At 48.7% G+C, this 16,694-nt stretch overlaps 3 protein-coding genes across 5 annotated transcripts in view; 2 read left to right on the top strand and 1 right to left on the bottom strand.

The window, feature by feature from the left end:
- Positions 1-4,143, top strand: part of ADAM19 (ADAM metallopeptidase domain 19) — a 36,189-nt gene extending 32,046 nt beyond the window's left edge. For both annotated transcript variants that reach the window (XM_037397872.1, XM_037397871.1), the window contains one exon: positions 22-4,143. In XM_037397872.1, the coding sequence (XP_037253769.1) occupies positions 22-45 (24 nt within the window). In that variant the 3' untranslated portion in view covers positions 46-4,143. The remainder of the gene's footprint in view (positions 1-21) is intronic.
- NIPAL4 (NIPA like domain containing 4) lies at positions 2,166-11,939 on the bottom strand. Of its 2 annotated transcripts, XM_037397874.1 has the most exons (8): positions 11,807-11,939; positions 10,381-10,629; positions 7,589-7,645; positions 6,455-6,545; positions 5,204-5,364; positions 4,531-5,114; positions 4,024-4,068; positions 2,166-2,634 (listed from the first exon to the last, which is right to left on the bottom strand). In XM_037397874.1, exons 1-7 carry the CDS (start codon positions 11,841-11,843, stop codon positions 4,057-4,059), a joined length of 1,191 nt encoding a protein of 396 aa, XP_037253771.1. In that variant the 5' UTR covers positions 11,844-11,939; the 3' UTR covers positions 2,166-2,634; positions 4,024-4,056. The 2 variants fall into 2 exon arrangements, with proteins under 2 accessions (XP_037253771.1, XP_037253770.1); XM_037397873.1 differs by lacking the exons at positions 2,166-2,634; positions 4,024-4,068 and having other exon boundaries at positions 4,390-5,114.
- The window catches only part of FNDC9 (fibronectin type III domain containing 9), a 34,326-nt gene continuing 25,283 nt past the window's right edge, over positions 7,652-16,694 (top strand). The window contains exon 1 of the mRNA XM_037397875.1: positions 7,652-8,294. Within this exon, the coding sequence (XP_037253772.1) occupies positions 8,110-8,294 (185 nt within the window). The 5' untranslated portion in view covers positions 7,652-8,109. The remainder of the gene's footprint in view (positions 8,295-16,694) is intronic.

Here is a 16,694-nt window from a genome sequence, read left to right as displayed (position 1 = left end):
CCCATTTTCCATCTCACCCAGAATACCGGTGTCAGGAGAGCCTGAGCAGCAAACATCTTGAAAATGGGACAGCCGGACTCCGGTGGGCACTCATGAAGCAGTCTGCTCCTGGCTGGCTCTCACCTTCACAGGGGACTGGATCACCTTCATCACCCAGAAAAACATTTATGACCGCAGAGAGTGTCTCAGTTCCTCTCCTCTAGCATCACCTCTTTCCTCTGTGACTCAAGCTGCAGTCAGGCTTGGCAGGAGTGTCCCCAGGAACTGTGCTGGTACCTGCCAAGCTGAACTCAGCCCTCTCTGCTGATAGCCTTTTTCATATAGGGACAACTTGTTTATATGGTATTTAAATATTATTGTGCAATATCCAATGCAGGAACAGGGTGATGGGGGTTTCACGTGGTTTTAATCAATTATTTAAGTGTTACCAGGCAGAACAAGCTGTAAGTGCAGGTGCTGGCCCTGATGGGCTTTCATGTAAGACCTGTTGGCTTCCTCAGCCCATCCATGCAGCCGCAGGAGCATACGTTGGTGCTATACAGAAACCACTGCCTCTTGAGAGCGCAGGAGGCAGCCATCGATAACTTTCTTCAGTTTATTCTCAGTTTACAGTGGGTGGCAAGTGGGGCCACAACAGGGAGCAAACCAGGGAAATATTCTGGTTAAAATAATTTGTGGGTCACTATGGATTTTGATTAGCTTTGGTGTAGTAGATTAATTCTTTTCCCCATATTAGGCATCTTCAGCAAGAGCGTTCCAGCACTTGCTTGTCTTGCTTCAGTGCTGCAAGACCCAATAGCATCCCCAGCATGGCCCATCCGCTCTGATCTGTGTCACTGGGACACAGTTAAGGTACGACAGGGAAACTCCCTGGCCAAGATACAGAACAAACGGCCAGAAGGAAGTTCAGCAAAAGCCAGTGCTGAAACCTCCTCTCTGGCACACGGTACCATGGATCAGTAGACACTTTTGCACATCTTCTCAGGCTTTGGTCTGTGCTGAGTGGTAATTCAGCATGGGCTGCTTGTTCCCCATACCAGTGAGAAACCTACCTTAAAATTGCCCAGGTGGTAAAACAGCAGAAATATTAATGCAACACATGGTGCTTTTGTAGGGCAGCTCATTTACTCCAGGTTTTTCCTCCAGGACACGGATGGAGAGAGTTACCTGTGTGCACTTTAAGCAGCTGATGGTTCTGACCTTGAGGACCCTCCCTTATGAATTTGGGGTTTTTTCTCCTAATAGTTTGGGGTTTTTTATGTTTTTTCTCAGGATTTTACATTAAGTCCTTGTTATGCCAAATATTTTCTTTTTTTTTTTTTTGTTTCCCTTCTTGAAATGATTTCCTAGGAGATCACAGAGAATTCTGGAACTATGGTTACAACAGTTCTGTTGTGCCTGATTTATTATGGACAAATCCTCAAGCAGCATGATTGCTGCTGCACATGTGAGAAACTATTATTGGCATAAAAAAGTTTTTTCTGATGGTTCTCTTTCCCTAAGCTCTACTAATTGAAAAAAAAAGCAGATAAGCCCTAAGGACTCATTAAATTTCTAGTTATATGTAGCAGTGTATCTATAGGATGACTTAAACCACATTAGTTTTCGCAACTTTACTACCTCTTTCTCCGCAAGGAAACAGTACACAGGGTCTGTCTTGAATTTCTGCTTGGTTATTTCTTACCCTGATCATTTTGGACCTTTTCTTACCTTCTATATGCCTCGAAAACAAGCCAACCTGCAACACTTCTCTCTGAAATAAGGGATGGCAAGTGAAAGACATCAGCTTTCTAATCTTTACGTGTCTTTTTCTATAGCTGGGGGGGGGTATTACATTTAAACAACATGTATTTAAACAGCCCCCAAATTTGTTGTCTCTTGGGATGGAGCTAATGTGGCTATGGAATAGCATGTGCTACTGCTCACAGGTGGAGCAGTAAGCTGGGTACAGTCTCTACGTACACTGTGGTAGGATAGATTCAACCACAAAAACTTGATCTTATATCTGAGCCAGCAGCATACTTCTGCTACAGCCCCCGATCTTTATCAAATGGCCACCAAAATATCAGTAAAAATAGTTTCACTGCATTTTATGTGAGCATGGTGTCAAGCTTTTAAAAAAATGCCCCTGGACACACAAAGCTCGGAACAACCAGACATGCCCAAACTCTCATGGAAAACTTTATTGCTGAAATATCATAAAACCTCCAAAAGGTAGTTTTAAGTAAGCAGTTTTAAATTTTCAAGTGTACAAGTTGAGTGAATGAGAATAGGGGAACTGCAGGAGGAGTAAAAGATGGTAAAACCTGACTTTTTGAAAGATAATGTTACTTGGGAGAATGTATACCAAAATACATCTCACTTTCTCCTGTGTCCACAAATTAATGGTTTACAATAATGCTCTCTATGCATCTATGCAAATACTTGAAGAATGCAATTCATTGTGCCTTTTGCCTAGTTTTAATAAATTTGTCAGTTGTCATTAACAAATATTCTGTCACTGTGTGCTACTTCATTACCTCGGTTCAAATCTTCACTTTATATGTAGCGTTTGTCCGGAGATGGCAGGACAGCTGGAGGAACGGCTTTTATGAAATGCAGTAAGGAAAGATGAGTCCCGGTTACAAGCTTTTCCTAAAATAAAATGCATAAAGCATTACAGCAATTAGGATGCCAAAACCGAAGCTCGAGGGAGTTAATTGGATTATTTTCTGCTACCAAAGGAGGGCACTGCTGGTTTACTCTCTGCCCCAGATGCTTGCCCTGCTCTGCTCTCCTTCAGCTCTTACCTTTCAAGGGCTACAAAATCGCTAAAAACTTTCAGATCCACCTGCAAGCATTTGGATTATTATTTTTTTTTTAGAAAAAAGCCTTTATTTCGCTTTCCACATTCCAAAAGAAAGTACTGAAACGTTATTAAAATAAGAGTGCATATTCCTTCCCCCCCCCTGCAACCCCAGGCTGCATTTGCTCAGTGATGCTCAGCCCCAGGTATAACCAGGTCAGCATCTCAGACAGCATCAGTACGTGCTGTGGTCCAGGGCTGACCGAGGCAGCTTGGCAAAGCCAGCTCAGGCTTCACCACTCCCTGTTTGGGGTTTGCCGTGAGCAAATGAGCTCCAGGCTCCCTGTGCTGCAAGACCCAGCAGCAAGATGGGAGAAACTTTTAACAGTGGTAATACCTTCCTTTTTCACCTTCCAGCTCAAAATGTTAGTTCTCCCATCCCTTCATCCTCACCGCCGATACAAATCCAAGGGGGTTTTGAAGGTGAGCTGTGAGCAAGAATCCAGGTAACATCCACACTACATTAAGATGGATGAACAGGAATGCTCTGGGATAAGCTGCATCCCTACAGCTCTGCAGAGCATCACCCACTCACGCCTGTTTGGCTTTTAGTATGTAGTTCATAACTTCCTCTGAACAACAACCACAAAAAACCTTTCGGGCTTAAATGACAGCAGAACAGGTCACAGGGCTCAGAGAGGTCAAGACATTTCCAAAGAAAAAAATACTTAGAATTTACGTTCAGCTTGGAAGACCAAGTAGCTGTATTTCCACAGACCACAAAAAGCCTTTGAAGATGGCAGTGTTTCTCCTGACATGGGGTTTACCCTGCCAGAGCACCCCAGCCTGAGCAGGGGCTGCCCCTTGCTAGGATGAGGTCTGGATCAGGTCCAACAGCTTCACCAACCACATCAACATGGCCTGGGCACCACAGCTGCTAAGGAAAAAAACCCAAAGAAACAGAAACCCCACATCAAACCAATTAACACTGTGCTGCAGAGAAACTCCTGCACCTCACAAAACCCAAAAGCTGAAAAAGGTTTCTCTGCCACAGTCCTGTAAGAACACTTCATGGCTTGGGTCCTGCCACTGAGTCTAAATGAGCGCCTACTCCAAAATTCACCATGTTCCGCCCGCGTCCACCTATATTCTTGTCTCATATTTGCAGAGCAAGTAATTAAACATGGATGAGCAGAGTCTGAATAGCAGGCGTGTACCATTCAGTCCTTGTCTCTCACCTCCGTTTGAGATACTGGTGTGTATTTGAGAGTTCATGCGATGGTCTAGAAAGAAGAAGAAGAAAAAAAAAAAAAAAAAAGACAAAAAACACTGATCAATGACTCAACCAGGGTCTGGAACTAAACACATCAATGGCCACCCGCGAGAAGGAGTGCAAGAGTAAACTTTAGCCCTGCCAAGAATAAGAGACGGGAAGGGGCCTCAGAGAGGAGCTCTGTCCCAGGAGTATCTATTTCAAGAGGACTTTCATTTTCAGTGGCTGCATGTATTAAAGCCCAGTGAGGATTAAACATACCACTTGCTGCCACACCATGACAAACATCCAGTCCCAAAGCCCAGAGAAAGACTTGGCTTGACTCTACCAAGCTCTGGATAAGACACTGCTGGTTTTATTTTCTGCTTTTCCTTTTTTAAGTTGCCCACTAGCACCTGGGATCTAGACATCAACCCATTCACCCCACCTCCAGACCCTCGCGTATAACAAGCTAAGTGTAGATCATGAATACTTTGGGTTTATCCTCTGGGCCGATGCTGGAGTTGTCCACCTCTATCAGGATGTTCTTGTCATCTCGGGTGACCGGTGCTTGCTGTCCACTCTGGAGGACTTGTGGCAGATTCCCTAAACTGACATCTATGTCTTTGAAGGCATGGAGTAAAAACACCCCCAAAATGATGGTGAGGAAGCCACAAACTGTCCCAATGATGTCAACGACGGTCATGGTGACCCACTCCTTAAACAGGATGATGGAAGTTGCGATGACGATGGTGGTGAACAGCACATAGTAGATGGGAAACACCAAAGAGGTGTTGAAAATGTCTAGGGACTTATTGAGGTAGTTAATTTGTGTAGTGATGGATGCCACCAGCGTTATGACTAGGATCCACGTCAATGGGTGCTGCAGCACCGGCCGGCCAGCGAAGAAGCCCTTGATGGCAATACCCAGGCCCTTGACCGAGGACACGGAGAAGGCACCAATAACGGAGCAGATGGTGAGGTAGATGAGGATGTTTTTCTGGCCATAACGGGGTGCGAGGTAGAAGATCAGGAGTAAGCAAAGAGCCAAGAGGATTGCAGCATAAGCGAGGAAACCTGGAAGAGGGAGCAGAGTAACTCAAAACTGAGCGGTGGGCAGCACGTGCCGCCCAGCCCTGAGAGAGAAAACACAACCTGCTGTGTACCTGGCTCTTTCAGCTTGGAAGACATCTCATCCAGAGTGGTGACCTCCTCATCCTCTGGCGCATGTATCACCATCACGGTGCTGCCCACGAGGCTCAGCATGCAGCCCAGCTTTCCCAGCAGGTTGAGCCGTTCTCCAAGCAAATATGAAGACAGGATGGCACTGCACGGGACAGAAAAAAAACAGCTGGGGATTTAAAGTCCTTTAAAGAAGGAACAGCAGCTAAAATAAGGTAAAGAATGCCTTCATGTGATACCAGGACACAAATCTGGAGTAAATTTGTTAGATTCCAGTGTGTTAATACACAAGCACAACACATCTACTGACCGCTGAACCCACACAGATGCAGGTGTGATCTATAGATCACAGCTCATGTATCAGCAAGATAAAAAAGTGCTGAATGTGTTAGCACATCCTCAGAAGTATTTTCAGGGTCAACAGATTCTCTCATGAGCTGTTGGGCATTATGAAGTCTTTAGCGCCCAAGAAAATTATTTCAAGGACCAGTGTAACAGAGACAACAACAAAAGAGTTACATTAATTTTAACTAAATCATCAGAACTATCAAACCCCAGAGAAACCCTGAAGGTACTGGGGCTACAGTTATATCTGCAAAATATCTATTTGTCATGCATAAAAATTTGAGGCAAGACACCAAAGCAGTCCTTACTCTCAGCAGGCTTATGCATTTCACAGTAACAGTCCCTATATAACACCTTCGGTACCTCGACTTTTGATATGAATCACCTTTTTAAAAATAAAGAAATAACATTTCAGCCCTTTTGGCAATAGGCAGAAGTACAAAAGCACAACATCAGACCACCCTAAAAGCCTAGAAAATAAAAGGCAAAGGAAAAACAGTTTAAAAAAAAAACCCTGGTATTTTTGACCCTTTGAGATTTTTAGTATTGATCACTAGAAGCACAAAACAAAACAAAAAAAGCAACCTTGAACTGGCTAAAAAGCTGGAATAAGGAAGGCAGTAACACTGATATTTGCAATAATTGAACCTGAAGTGTACATATCTGCTATCCACAAGCAGCATTTCCAGAAGGGCACGCTACTTAATTCAGTAGTTTCCAAATGATCCCCCAAAGGGACAACAAATATTAGAGCACCTTTTTGGAAAACACAGAGACATTTTTTCCTTTAGGCAGAATAATCATAATAGCATCACTTCAAGTCTTTCTATCTTACAAGACAAACAGGCAAACAAAAAAAGCAAATTGCAAACTAGAGACACATAAATCACCTTATGAGCACGCTCAGAGCCCCCAGAGGTGTGACGATAGTTGCAGGAGCAAAGGCATAGGCAGCAAAGTTGGCAGCTTCCCCTCCACCCACTAAACAAACACAAGAAAAATAAATACCAGTGAGATACAGTACACTTTTTGCATTTTCTCTTGTGGGCTTGTAAACTAGTAAGATGTCAGTTAAGAGTGGGTTTTATTACGGGGGTTTCATGCTGCTGCTGAGCAGGGCCAGGTAGTGGGTGGGAATTTCTCCATTACAGATTAATGCAAGGAGAGAGGCATCCCTGGAGCCCTGCACCCACACAGAGGAGGGCTGGGGGTGCCAGGGCTTGGCCATGTCACAGTTGACCCATATTAACTCATTAAGCCCCCAGAGCCCAGCCAGGCAGCTGCAGTGCGTCCGGGTGATTAACCAGGGAGGGGGTGGGCAGCTGTGGGAGTCCCAGCACAAGGAGGCTGCTCCTCACCTACTACCAGGAGTGTCCCCCCTGGGGCTGTGGTGTCCTTGTCCCTCGCAGGGAGTACTGTGTGCTTGTTCGTGGGTTGTGCAGGAGCGGCAAGGGTGGTGCGAGGTGGGGGCACCTTGAGCTGCTGCAGCAGTGGGAACCAGAAAACGCTGCTCTCGCACCCCCCCACCCCCCCCCCGTGAAATCTGCTGCTCTCTGCACAGCTACGAGTCCAATTTGAGAAGATACCAGTGTTGCATGTTTTAAGGCTTGCTCTAAAGGAAAGCAAGTTTTGCTCAAGAGAGGAGCTGCTACCAACACCTCCTTGTTATCTCCCCTGCGCTGTAACCTTTCTCGGGGCCCCCAGGCACACACGGGAGGCTGTTTGCCCTGTGCCTGGTACGCAGGCAGGGCAGCCAGCTGCTTTATTAAAACCTGGCTTTCCATGCTTTTGATCCGGTAAAACTGAGCTAGCGAGTCCTACCAGCCCTGCAGGAGGATGGTAAGGGAGATCCCGTGCGGCTCAGCTCGCTGCTGCTGCTGTTCTCCTGGAGGTACCTCTGCTGAGGATGGGGAACTCACCAGAAAAAAGGCTTTAAGCCGCAAGATGCTGGGCTCATTCCTCACCTCATTCACAGGGACAGACCCTGGAAATGCTGAAAACCCAGAGAAACAGCTTCTACTTACTGGTTAATAAGCCAGCCCACCAGAGCCAGTCCTTTAGGTAGCCATGGCCTCCATCTCCTGGGGAAGTAAAGCACACAGGTATGCAGGAGTCAACAACTGTGTTCCGCAGAGCAAGGGATGGGAAACATCCCTTTGGAGAGGGATAAATTGCAAGGGGAAGAGTGTGACAAAGAAAAAGGTCTGGAAGGACAGAATACAAAGGACAGAATATGCAGACATGCCATCCTACGTGGAAGCTAAGTCAAGGGATTAGCGGGAGCTGGCACTGAGGGGTGGGCAATGCAAGGACAGTAAAAGCCGTGGTTTAACCCCAGGGTGGCAATGGGAATGGCACCCATTGCCCCAAAGCCATAGAGGTTATTGGCCCGGGGTGCAGCCTGCCCCACTGCAGCAGGGAGCCTGGGCATGCCCTTCGGCCCTGGCGGCTGTGGTCATCCTCATGATTCAGGGGGCACCGGCCCCTAAACTCAGTAGTAAACACCCCAGCTGAGCAACCACAGACCGGTCATGCCTTGTCCTGCATGTTCCCTGTGTGGTGCTCCTGGAGCAGAGGGACCACGGATGGCAGGGGGTGCTCTGTTCTGGGTACCCCCCACCCAAAGGCTGCTCCGGGGGATGCTGTCAGCCACCACCCTGCCTGCGGGGAGCTCGAGCTGCACCTCACATCACACCAGGTCGCTGTGGAGCCTCGCGCACAGGCACTAAGGTAAGGCAGTGAGCTTTTCCAAATCCAGCTCAAGCGGGGGTTATAGCTATGAAGGATGAAGAGGGAAAAACTGGTTGGTTGCTCCGTGCAGGCACATGGTGCCACAGTTTGTGTTGCTGTGCAGCCACGGTGAAGGCCCCCTGCATCCTGTTCCCGAAATTATCTGCTCCTCTTGTATGCTGCTTTGTATCATAGTTGTAGTGCGGGGCCTCAGCCTGAACTGCCGTAAATCCTGATGTTAATTTTATGTGAAACAGTCACTATGTGACGAAGGATTTCTGATGAAAAATGATTCCTGGCTTTGGAACAACTGAATGAAAGAAAACTTGCACATAAATGAGGAAGCATGGATGTACTGCGTTGGGAACTAATGCATCTCTGGTCTCAACCCACAAGCTGTTAGATGTAAGGAGCCTGAGCCTGCTGACATTGTGAACCCTGATTTTGCTGGGTCGGAGCGAGCCCATGGTTTTGAGAAGCCTGACCTGACCTGTCAGTAACAGCAGCGTTTGACCTGCCTGGGAGAAAAGGGATGTGCTCAGATAGCAGGGGTGAAACGCTGGGACTGAAAGATTTAAGGGTGAGAGAGAAAAAAGGGGATCAAAGAGGCAGACAGGAAGAGGTTAGGACATGCGGAAAAATATTTTGCTAGAATTCAGCCTCTTCTGGTTCCTCAACAAATTCACAAATGCTGAAGTTCAAATGTTATGCTTTGGAATTCCCTAGAAATTGCTGGTTTATTTGGTTTTGGTTTGGGTTTTTTTTTTTTTTTTAGCTTGGTTAGTTTGTTTTCTCAAGAACTCTTTTTGTCTGCTGCAGTTTTCTGTCAATAATCTCTAATTCCTAATTAAACATCCTGAAAAATAGGGAGGGGTTTGCTCTTGTTTTACTCACTTGGCTCTGTGGGAGGGCTTAAAGGAGAAGAGAGACCTCTTCTACAGCTGAAATGATACTGATATTGCATTGTGCAAATATCATGCCAAAACCCAAACTCATGCAGCTCAGCACTTGCATGTGGGCAGCCTAATGGCAGAGGATGGGGTCAGACTTGAGACTGGCCTGCAGCTCGGGTGCTGTTGGTAACTTTGCCGGTGGACTCTGCTTCATCATTCTATGCCTCTGTCTCCCCATATGGGGGACACAGTAAAACGAGGACAGTGATATTTACTTCCTTTGTAAAACGATTTAAGAAACATTCCTAGACCAGAGCGGGGAAGCAGTAGTATTTTAATTAGCATTATTTTGTTTTGTAGTTATGCAAGTAGGTCACCTGCCAGGTAGGACTTTGGCTGCTGCTAGAGCACATGTTTGCTGATGGGATGCGTCCAATCCAATGGGAGGCTGTGCTCCTCCACCATTTCCCCATCCATAATATATACGTGCACATAAACACACACCTCGCCCTAAGAGCTTGGTGCTAGGGAAAAGTTATCTGCACGTTGTTGAGCAACAGACTTGAGCAGTATCCTTTCTGAAAACCACAAGCAGAGTTCACACAGATCACAGGTGTGCAGTCCTGCATTAATAAATGGCTTTTGCTAATGCAATTAAAGTGCACGGGGCCACATCCTTGTCTCAATGACTCGATGCCTAGTGCATCAGTAAGAGTCAGAGTGGGGTCATGGAGCTGTGCTGTTCTGCTCCGGTCTGCAGCATGGTGATGACTTGCACCTTTGTGCAAAGGGGCCTGTTTCAAAGAGCTTTAAACAATCTGCTTCCTCCTGGCCTCACACTTTCCCATGTAAGAGCTGTGATGGGCATGTGTTGTTCTTGTGGTGGGTGCACATCTGATCACACAGGGCATGTGACTTGCTAGTTGTGGTGCAGGACAGGGGAATGCTGCTTTTAGCTGAGCCCTTCCAGTGCAGAGCTCTGTAAATTAGCTCCTCAGCTCCAGCACAGCACTGCTCTCTGGGTCTTGCAGGCAAAAATGCATCCACAAAAGGTTTTATTTACCTTGCTGATGGCAGGCTGACATGTGTACCCAGAGGTGTTCCCTTGCCTTATCAGTGCTGGAGTTTGGATGATACATGTGGTTCTGGGAACAGGTAGACCTCCTCCCTCCTGCCCCCCACAAAAGCCTTACCTGCCCTGGTGCCTCCCTTCTCCACCAGCCGTAGCAGTCCCTTCTTCTTGAGGATGACACTGCTTCCGATGAGGAAGCTGGAGAAGACAGCCAAGCCCAGGCCAATGTAGAATCCATAACTGCTTTCCAGCCGAGTTACCCAGAAGTTATCCAAAGTCCCATTGTCATGGCCGGAGTCGGCTGGGTCAGCATCGCTGATCACTCGGCACACGACCCGGTGGGAAAGGCATGAAAGGGTGACCAGAGACCCTGTGAGACCACCGTGGAGATAAAACAGCGAATTACTGGTAAGACTATCCACAGTGCCTCTGTTGGCCTTTGGACGCATTCAGATGTCCCCCTGAACAGTCACCCATGCTTTCACCCTAAAAGCAAGTACCCACCAGCTCTCAAACACTCGGGACACTTCTTTCCTCACGTGTGGAAAGGGCAAGGTGGAAGGGGTGAAAGCAGGCACGCTTTGCAGCTGCTAACACCGAAAGTGCAGACCCCCTGTGCCTCCAGCCAAAGCGTGTTGCTCTGAGTGGGTGGGAAAAGCACGGAATTTCTTCCTACCCTCCTGCTCCTACCACACCCAGCACATCTTTCTATCGCAATCTTCCGTCTGAGTGTAGTAAGGACAGTGTGACTGTGTCCGTGGGGAACAGAACCGCCAGCTGGAGTGTCCCTTTGTACTACAAGACTTTAATTTTCTGCCTGAACTCAGGTAGGAATCACAGAGCGAGCCTTTGCGTCTCTGCAGGAGGGGGTATGCGATGGTGAAACTGGTCACAGTTCTGGCAGCAGCCGGAGTGTGGATCCTACATTTTTCCTGAGCCAAGAGTTTGGCTTGGATGTTCCGCACACACCCCCCCAGCACCTGTAGCTGAGGGTTTGCATGCAAACTAGATCCCAGCTTTTTCTAATGGAAAAAATTCCAGTGACTTTCTAGATGAGTTTCCAAAGGTCCTTTAATGGGCTTCTTTTCTAATGGAAAAACATCCTTGGCTGTGGAAGTATTTCCTGGGGAACAGGGGGGCATCTCGCCTCCTCGGCTGGGTAAAAGTCTCCACAATGTGGTACTGGGTGCAAGCACAAGGCAGTGGGATGGGGTGATTACCGACTGGATTAGGCAATCTTGAAAGGAAAAAAAAAAAAAGTAAAAAACCCAGCTCCTCTGTGTCCGCTGTAAGGCCGACAGGCTGTGCGGGGCTTGTGGATAAAGCGTTTTTCCCGTTCCTGGAGGCACCTCAAAAAACAGGAGAAGAAGCCCCAGAGCCAGAGGGCAAGCGAGCGGTGGCACGGAACGGCCCCGCAGCCGGGGGGGGGCAGCGGGCCGAGCCTCGAGCCCCGCTCCCCGGGCCCCCCCGCTCCCCCCCGCTCCCCCCCGCTCCCCACCCCCCACCCCGGCTCCCCGGGCCCCCCCGCTCCCCCCGCCTGCACCCACCGTTGCTGCAGCTGCCGTTCGCCGCCGGCGGTTCCATCGCCTCCCCCCGCGCACGGCTCAGAGCATCCCGGCGCCCAGGGCAGGAGCCGCTGCTGGCGGGACTGGGCAGGGCCGGGCTGCCAGCACACCTGCCCGCCCCCCTCCTCCTCCCTCTCCTCCTCGCTCTCCCCCTCCCTCTCCTCCTCCTCCTCCCTCTCCCTCTCCCCCTCCCTCTCCCCCTCCCTCCTCCCCCTCCCCCCTCCCCCTCCCCCTCCCCTCCCCCCTCCCCCTCCCCTCCCCCCCCTCCCCTCCTCCTCCCCTCCTCCCTCCTCTGCCAGTCCCTCCTCCCCTCCTCCTCCTCCTCCCCTCCTCCTCCTCCCCCTCCTCCCCTCCTCCTCCTCCCCCTCCTCCTCCCCCCCCTCCCCCTCCCCCCCCCCCCACTCCCCTGCGCGCTGCCCCGCGCAAGCCGTGCGCCCCGGCTGCGCAGCCCCGGCGGCTGGAGGCGCAGGGGAGGGGGCCACGGTGGCCTTTGCAGGGATGTGGGACGAAGCTCCCCAGCCTCAGCCCAGGCAGGGGTTTCTCCACCGGAGTGTTTTTCTCCTTGCAGTGGGTGGGAGGAGGCGCTGGGGAAGCAGGAGGCTGGGGCTGCGCTTCTGGTTAGCGGGGCGTGAGCTGTGGACTTCACAGGTGTGCAGGCTGTGGTGGCACAGAGATTCAAAGTAAATGAGAAATTAAATGCAATACTCCTGAAGATACCTCCTCCTACATAAAGAGCCTGTAACCGCACTTAATATCGCAGGGAAACTTTTCGGAAAGCGCCCTGTTGCTTCACGCGGTGGTGTTTATTCTCTGCGTGGTACTGTGGCTGTGTGCAGTAGGTTGTAGGACTGAAGGACAAGTTTGGGGGGGCTGAGAAACAGGTAGAGGTCTGGGGAAGATGGATATATCCCAATGGAAGTTCTGTGGTGGGTGTGGGGTTCCCTGCCTGTGTACTTGCTGGGCAAAGGCACGTTCTCTGCTGGAGGTCAGGCCACATTTCCCTGATGGACCTTCCTGACTTCGGAGTTGTAGTGGGAAAGGCTCCTAAGCTCAGGCAAAGGTGCATTTGAAAAAGAAGTATTAATTTAACAAAGAAGGTGAGTGTGTAATGACAAGGGCACTCTTGTGCTGTAAAACATTGTGCAAAACGAGATCAGAGAGCCAGGACACAACTTCAGCAGCCGCAGCAGCTGTGATTTAAGACACAGCTGCCTCCGTGCTGAATCCCAGCCCTGAGAAAGTCAGCTCCAGCCCATGGGCTCCTCCATCACTTAAATTCGTTTTACACCCTTTTATTTTGTGACTATTTAGTTGGCAGGCCTCACTGATCATGGTTCAGCCCCCACTATAGAGCAGGGGCTTAAGTCCCCCCGTCAGCTCTGTCCCCCTGCCGCCGAAGCCTCTCTTGCCAATATTAGTGTGTGAATGTTTTGGAGGGTGTTGCACGCCAGTGGGTTTTGCCTTCATCCCCGCCCTCCTCTGCTGACATCCTCCCTTCCTGTGTGTGTGCACAGTGGCTGTGTGTACACAGAAACCTGCTGCCGATACAAAAGCAGCAGGAGCCATTAGCCAGATTGCGCTGTAGGTCAGCAGAGATAAGGAAAACCAACAGCTTTTCTTCAGCAAGGTCACGTTTATAGCTCAAAACGGTATCCGTCATAAGGCGATATAAAGTTGTAAGACAGGATCTGAACGTGTCTGAAATTTCGCTTTTTTTCCCCCCTGAAATGTATTACTTGTTACTGCAGAAATTGCCCTTAGACCGTCAAGCCACAGCATTGCTAGCACCCCATGGCTCCCTCACTCAGCACCTGATCCTATCGCTGTACAACTGTTTTCTCCAGCAAATGTAATGTCAGAGTGGTTTGTGAGTCATTTGATTTTAATCGGGTCTCTTCATCAGTCACAGACCAGCAGGTCACTGGCTGGGAGAGACTCTACCAGCCAAATCCCACGTCCTGTTCTCCCCTTTAGCACAGGAGCACTGGGTGATCAATCCAAATCATGTGGCAGCAGGTTCTGATGTAGGAAATTAAAAGTACTGATTTACCAGTGATCTGGGAGCAATTTCTGCTGCTGTTACATATTACACAGGCCGAAGACACCCTGGGCAAGACACCAATGGCAGGATTCAGCCTTTATTTAGTAAATTTACTTGCTGATGATGGTTAAGAGCTATTCATGCAATGTGTGAATATGAGGCTGATTGCAGAGAGTGAGGTGATGGCAGAGTGGGACAAGTGTTTGCTGTTTGCAGCGCTGCCTGCCTGCGGCTGGGGGAGTTCGTGGCCCCATCCCCTCGCAGGCTGCTCTACCTGCTAGCCCTGGTGCTCAGGGGCACTGTGGGGCTCTCCCCTTTGCTGGGGCTTCTCCAACACCCTGAGGTCTTGATTGTAGCTGGGGAGTCCTAATGGTGATGTGGTTATCCATAGTTAAACTGCATCCAGAATAATTTCCAAGCGTTTGTGGGTGAGTGCTGTTGACATCTGTGCAGAGTGCAGTTGCCCACTGTGCACAAAGAGGTGTTAGGAAGGGAACAAGTATTTATGGAAGGGATCTAGTGTTAAAATAATCCTTTTGGTCATGGTGCAACCTCATAAATTACTGCCACAGCAGAGGGGGTGGTGCAGTCAAAAGCAAAAGGCACTTTGGGCCACACCTTTACCTTCCCCTGTCACCTTGATTTCCTAAAGGAAAAGGCTAATGTGGCCACATGCACTTGTGTTTATGTATCCCCCTTCACCTCCAAAGACATCTGAGCCCATGGGCCACTTTTGCCAGATTTGACAAGGGGTGAGATCTCCAAGAGAAGCTGTTCTTAGTTCTGGGAAGAGAGGAGACAGGACAGGGGAAAGGTCCCGAGGGGAGGGGATGCCACAGTGCGAGCTGATCCAGAGCATGCCTAGCTGTCACCGCTGTGGGAGAAGCTTCAGTTAGACCTTGCAATCAACCATGGGACACAAGTGTGTCACGTATTCCTTTTTCTCTGATTCAGGGGCTGCGGGGGTGTGGTATATAAAATCACTAAGTCACAAGAGTTGCATTGATGGATTTAGCAAGAATGTGTATGGCGATATGGGAGTTAAAATCCAGGTAGGATTAGCATGGAGTTGCCTACTATGCTTAGTCAAGGGCAAGCTGAGACTGATAACAATAAAGCTGGGATGCAATCAATGCCTCTTTTATTGCTTCATATCCTCATTTTAATGGGAAGCCTGTAATTAAGGGAATTCAGCTCCAAGCTATGACCTCACTGGTTGATACTCGCATCAGATGTTTCCTTAAAAATAACTCCTCACAAATCAGGGAGTCTTCCTTAGCAGCTCATCTTCTAGCAATGCAGTTCCTCCTGAAATACTGGTTTCCAGGCCAAGGAACTTGACTGGAACCCAGGGGGTGGCTCAAGACAGCTTTGCATGCAAATAACCTCTTTAGCAACATCAAAAGGTTTTTCTTTCCCCAATATTCTCTGCTCAACATTTCTGGTCTGGAAAAAATGATGGAAAAATACTGGGTATCAATTGTCCTGTGTTACAAATAATGGTGGAAGTATCCTGCTAACAGGTAATGGAGACTTTTGCCCTCGGATGTCTGCTAGGCACAGTTCCTTTGGAAACTTTCAGAACAAGCTTGCAATATTCTGTTATGGCTTTATATAGTTTGAGGTCTCCGAGGAGCCATTTGCTGCTTCAAAGAGAGGGTAAATCCTTCTCTTTCTGACAATGGCCTGATTGTGTAGGGGTTATGGGAATTGCCTGGTATTCAGTTGATTGCAGCACTACATGAAAGGATGCTCAAAGCTTGAAAGACTGGGCTTTGTTGAGCAGACAACTTTTAATTCACCCTATCTCAAGGTAACCATGTCTGCAGTGGCAGAGGCTCTCATTTTGTGCTAGAAAAGTTTAGACATCACCTCCACCAAGGAAAATTCCCAAGCTCATCATGCCCATGGTGGGTTCCCACCCTTGCTGTACTGCCCTCCTTGTGCCAGTGCACGTACCTGCGGGTCTGTGCTGTGGAGCAGCTGGGTGATCCGGGGTCATTAGGCTATAAAACACACCCCAACTTGTTCCTCCCAGGGTTGTTAAATTTTTTATCCAGCCCCATAAACCACGTATGTTAGCAGAACAGGAGTGGTAGGCTGGTGATAGAGGGGAGGTGGATGTTCAGTGGGCATCAGAGCAGCACTTCATGCCACGAGAACTGATACGATCAGCAGGTTGGTTATTTGCAGACCTCTTATCTGCCAGGGGCTTGCAACAGAACTCTAAATCAAGCAAAACTAGATGTGAAAGGCGCTCCTGGTTTGCAGAAGGGGTCACAGAAAGGGTCATTTTGTTCTGCTTTTAACAATAAAACAATCATTAACGAACTGTTCTTCGCATTGGTGAAGTGCTTTTAATCTGAAGATGTAAACCTATCTAGAAACATTAGGAAGAAGAAAGATGTGGGCCTGCATCTTTGATCCTGGTCCCTTAGGGTTTTGTTCAAAATTCAGTGTTGGCCCTCGATACTCAAAGAAAGTATTGCTTCTGGCTCCAGGTAAGACCCCCTGCCTGTGAGCTATCAGCACTCCTTAGGCGTTAGCATAGGGTGTCCACGAGACCAGCTAAAATTAGTTGGGGAAAAAAAGGGAAGGAAAAAAAAAAAAAAAAGAAATCTCAATGGAGGAAAGGTTAAAACCCAAACAACCTGCCTAGTATCAGTGACTGAGTGAGGAAGAAAGTCTTGCTCTCCTCTCTGCCATTCCCTGTTGCAGAACCATGTTGAAATCAGTAAACATTGTGCAACTTTCAACCGCCAGGCAAACAGCCCTCCGCAGCTGCACGCTATGCCCAAAGCTGCGGGAACATCCAGTGTCCCGTGACTT

Source organism: Falco rusticolus, chromosome 8, assembly GCF_015220075.1.
Source record: "Falco rusticolus isolate bFalRus1 chromosome 8, bFalRus1.pri, whole genome shotgun sequence".
Classification (NCBI taxonomy): domain Eukaryota; kingdom Metazoa; phylum Chordata; class Aves; order Falconiformes; family Falconidae; genus Falco; species Falco rusticolus.
Note: the sequence above shows the minus strand (reverse complement) of the source record. Positions and strands in the feature narration are given on the sequence as shown.

Coding starts and splice junctions, on each gene's coding strand:
- NIPAL4 (XM_037397873.1), bottom strand. CDS start 11,843: ATGGAACCGCCGGCGGCGAACGGCAGCTGCAGCAACG. Junction 7,646..10,380: donor GAAGGGAGGCACCAGGGCAG/GTAAGGCTTTTG, acceptor TTACTTCCCCAG/GAGATGGAGGCCATGGCTAC. Junction 5,115..5,203: donor TTCCAAGCTGAAAGAGCCAG/GTACACAGCAGG, acceptor TCCCTCTTCCAG/GTTTCCTCGCTTATGCTGCA.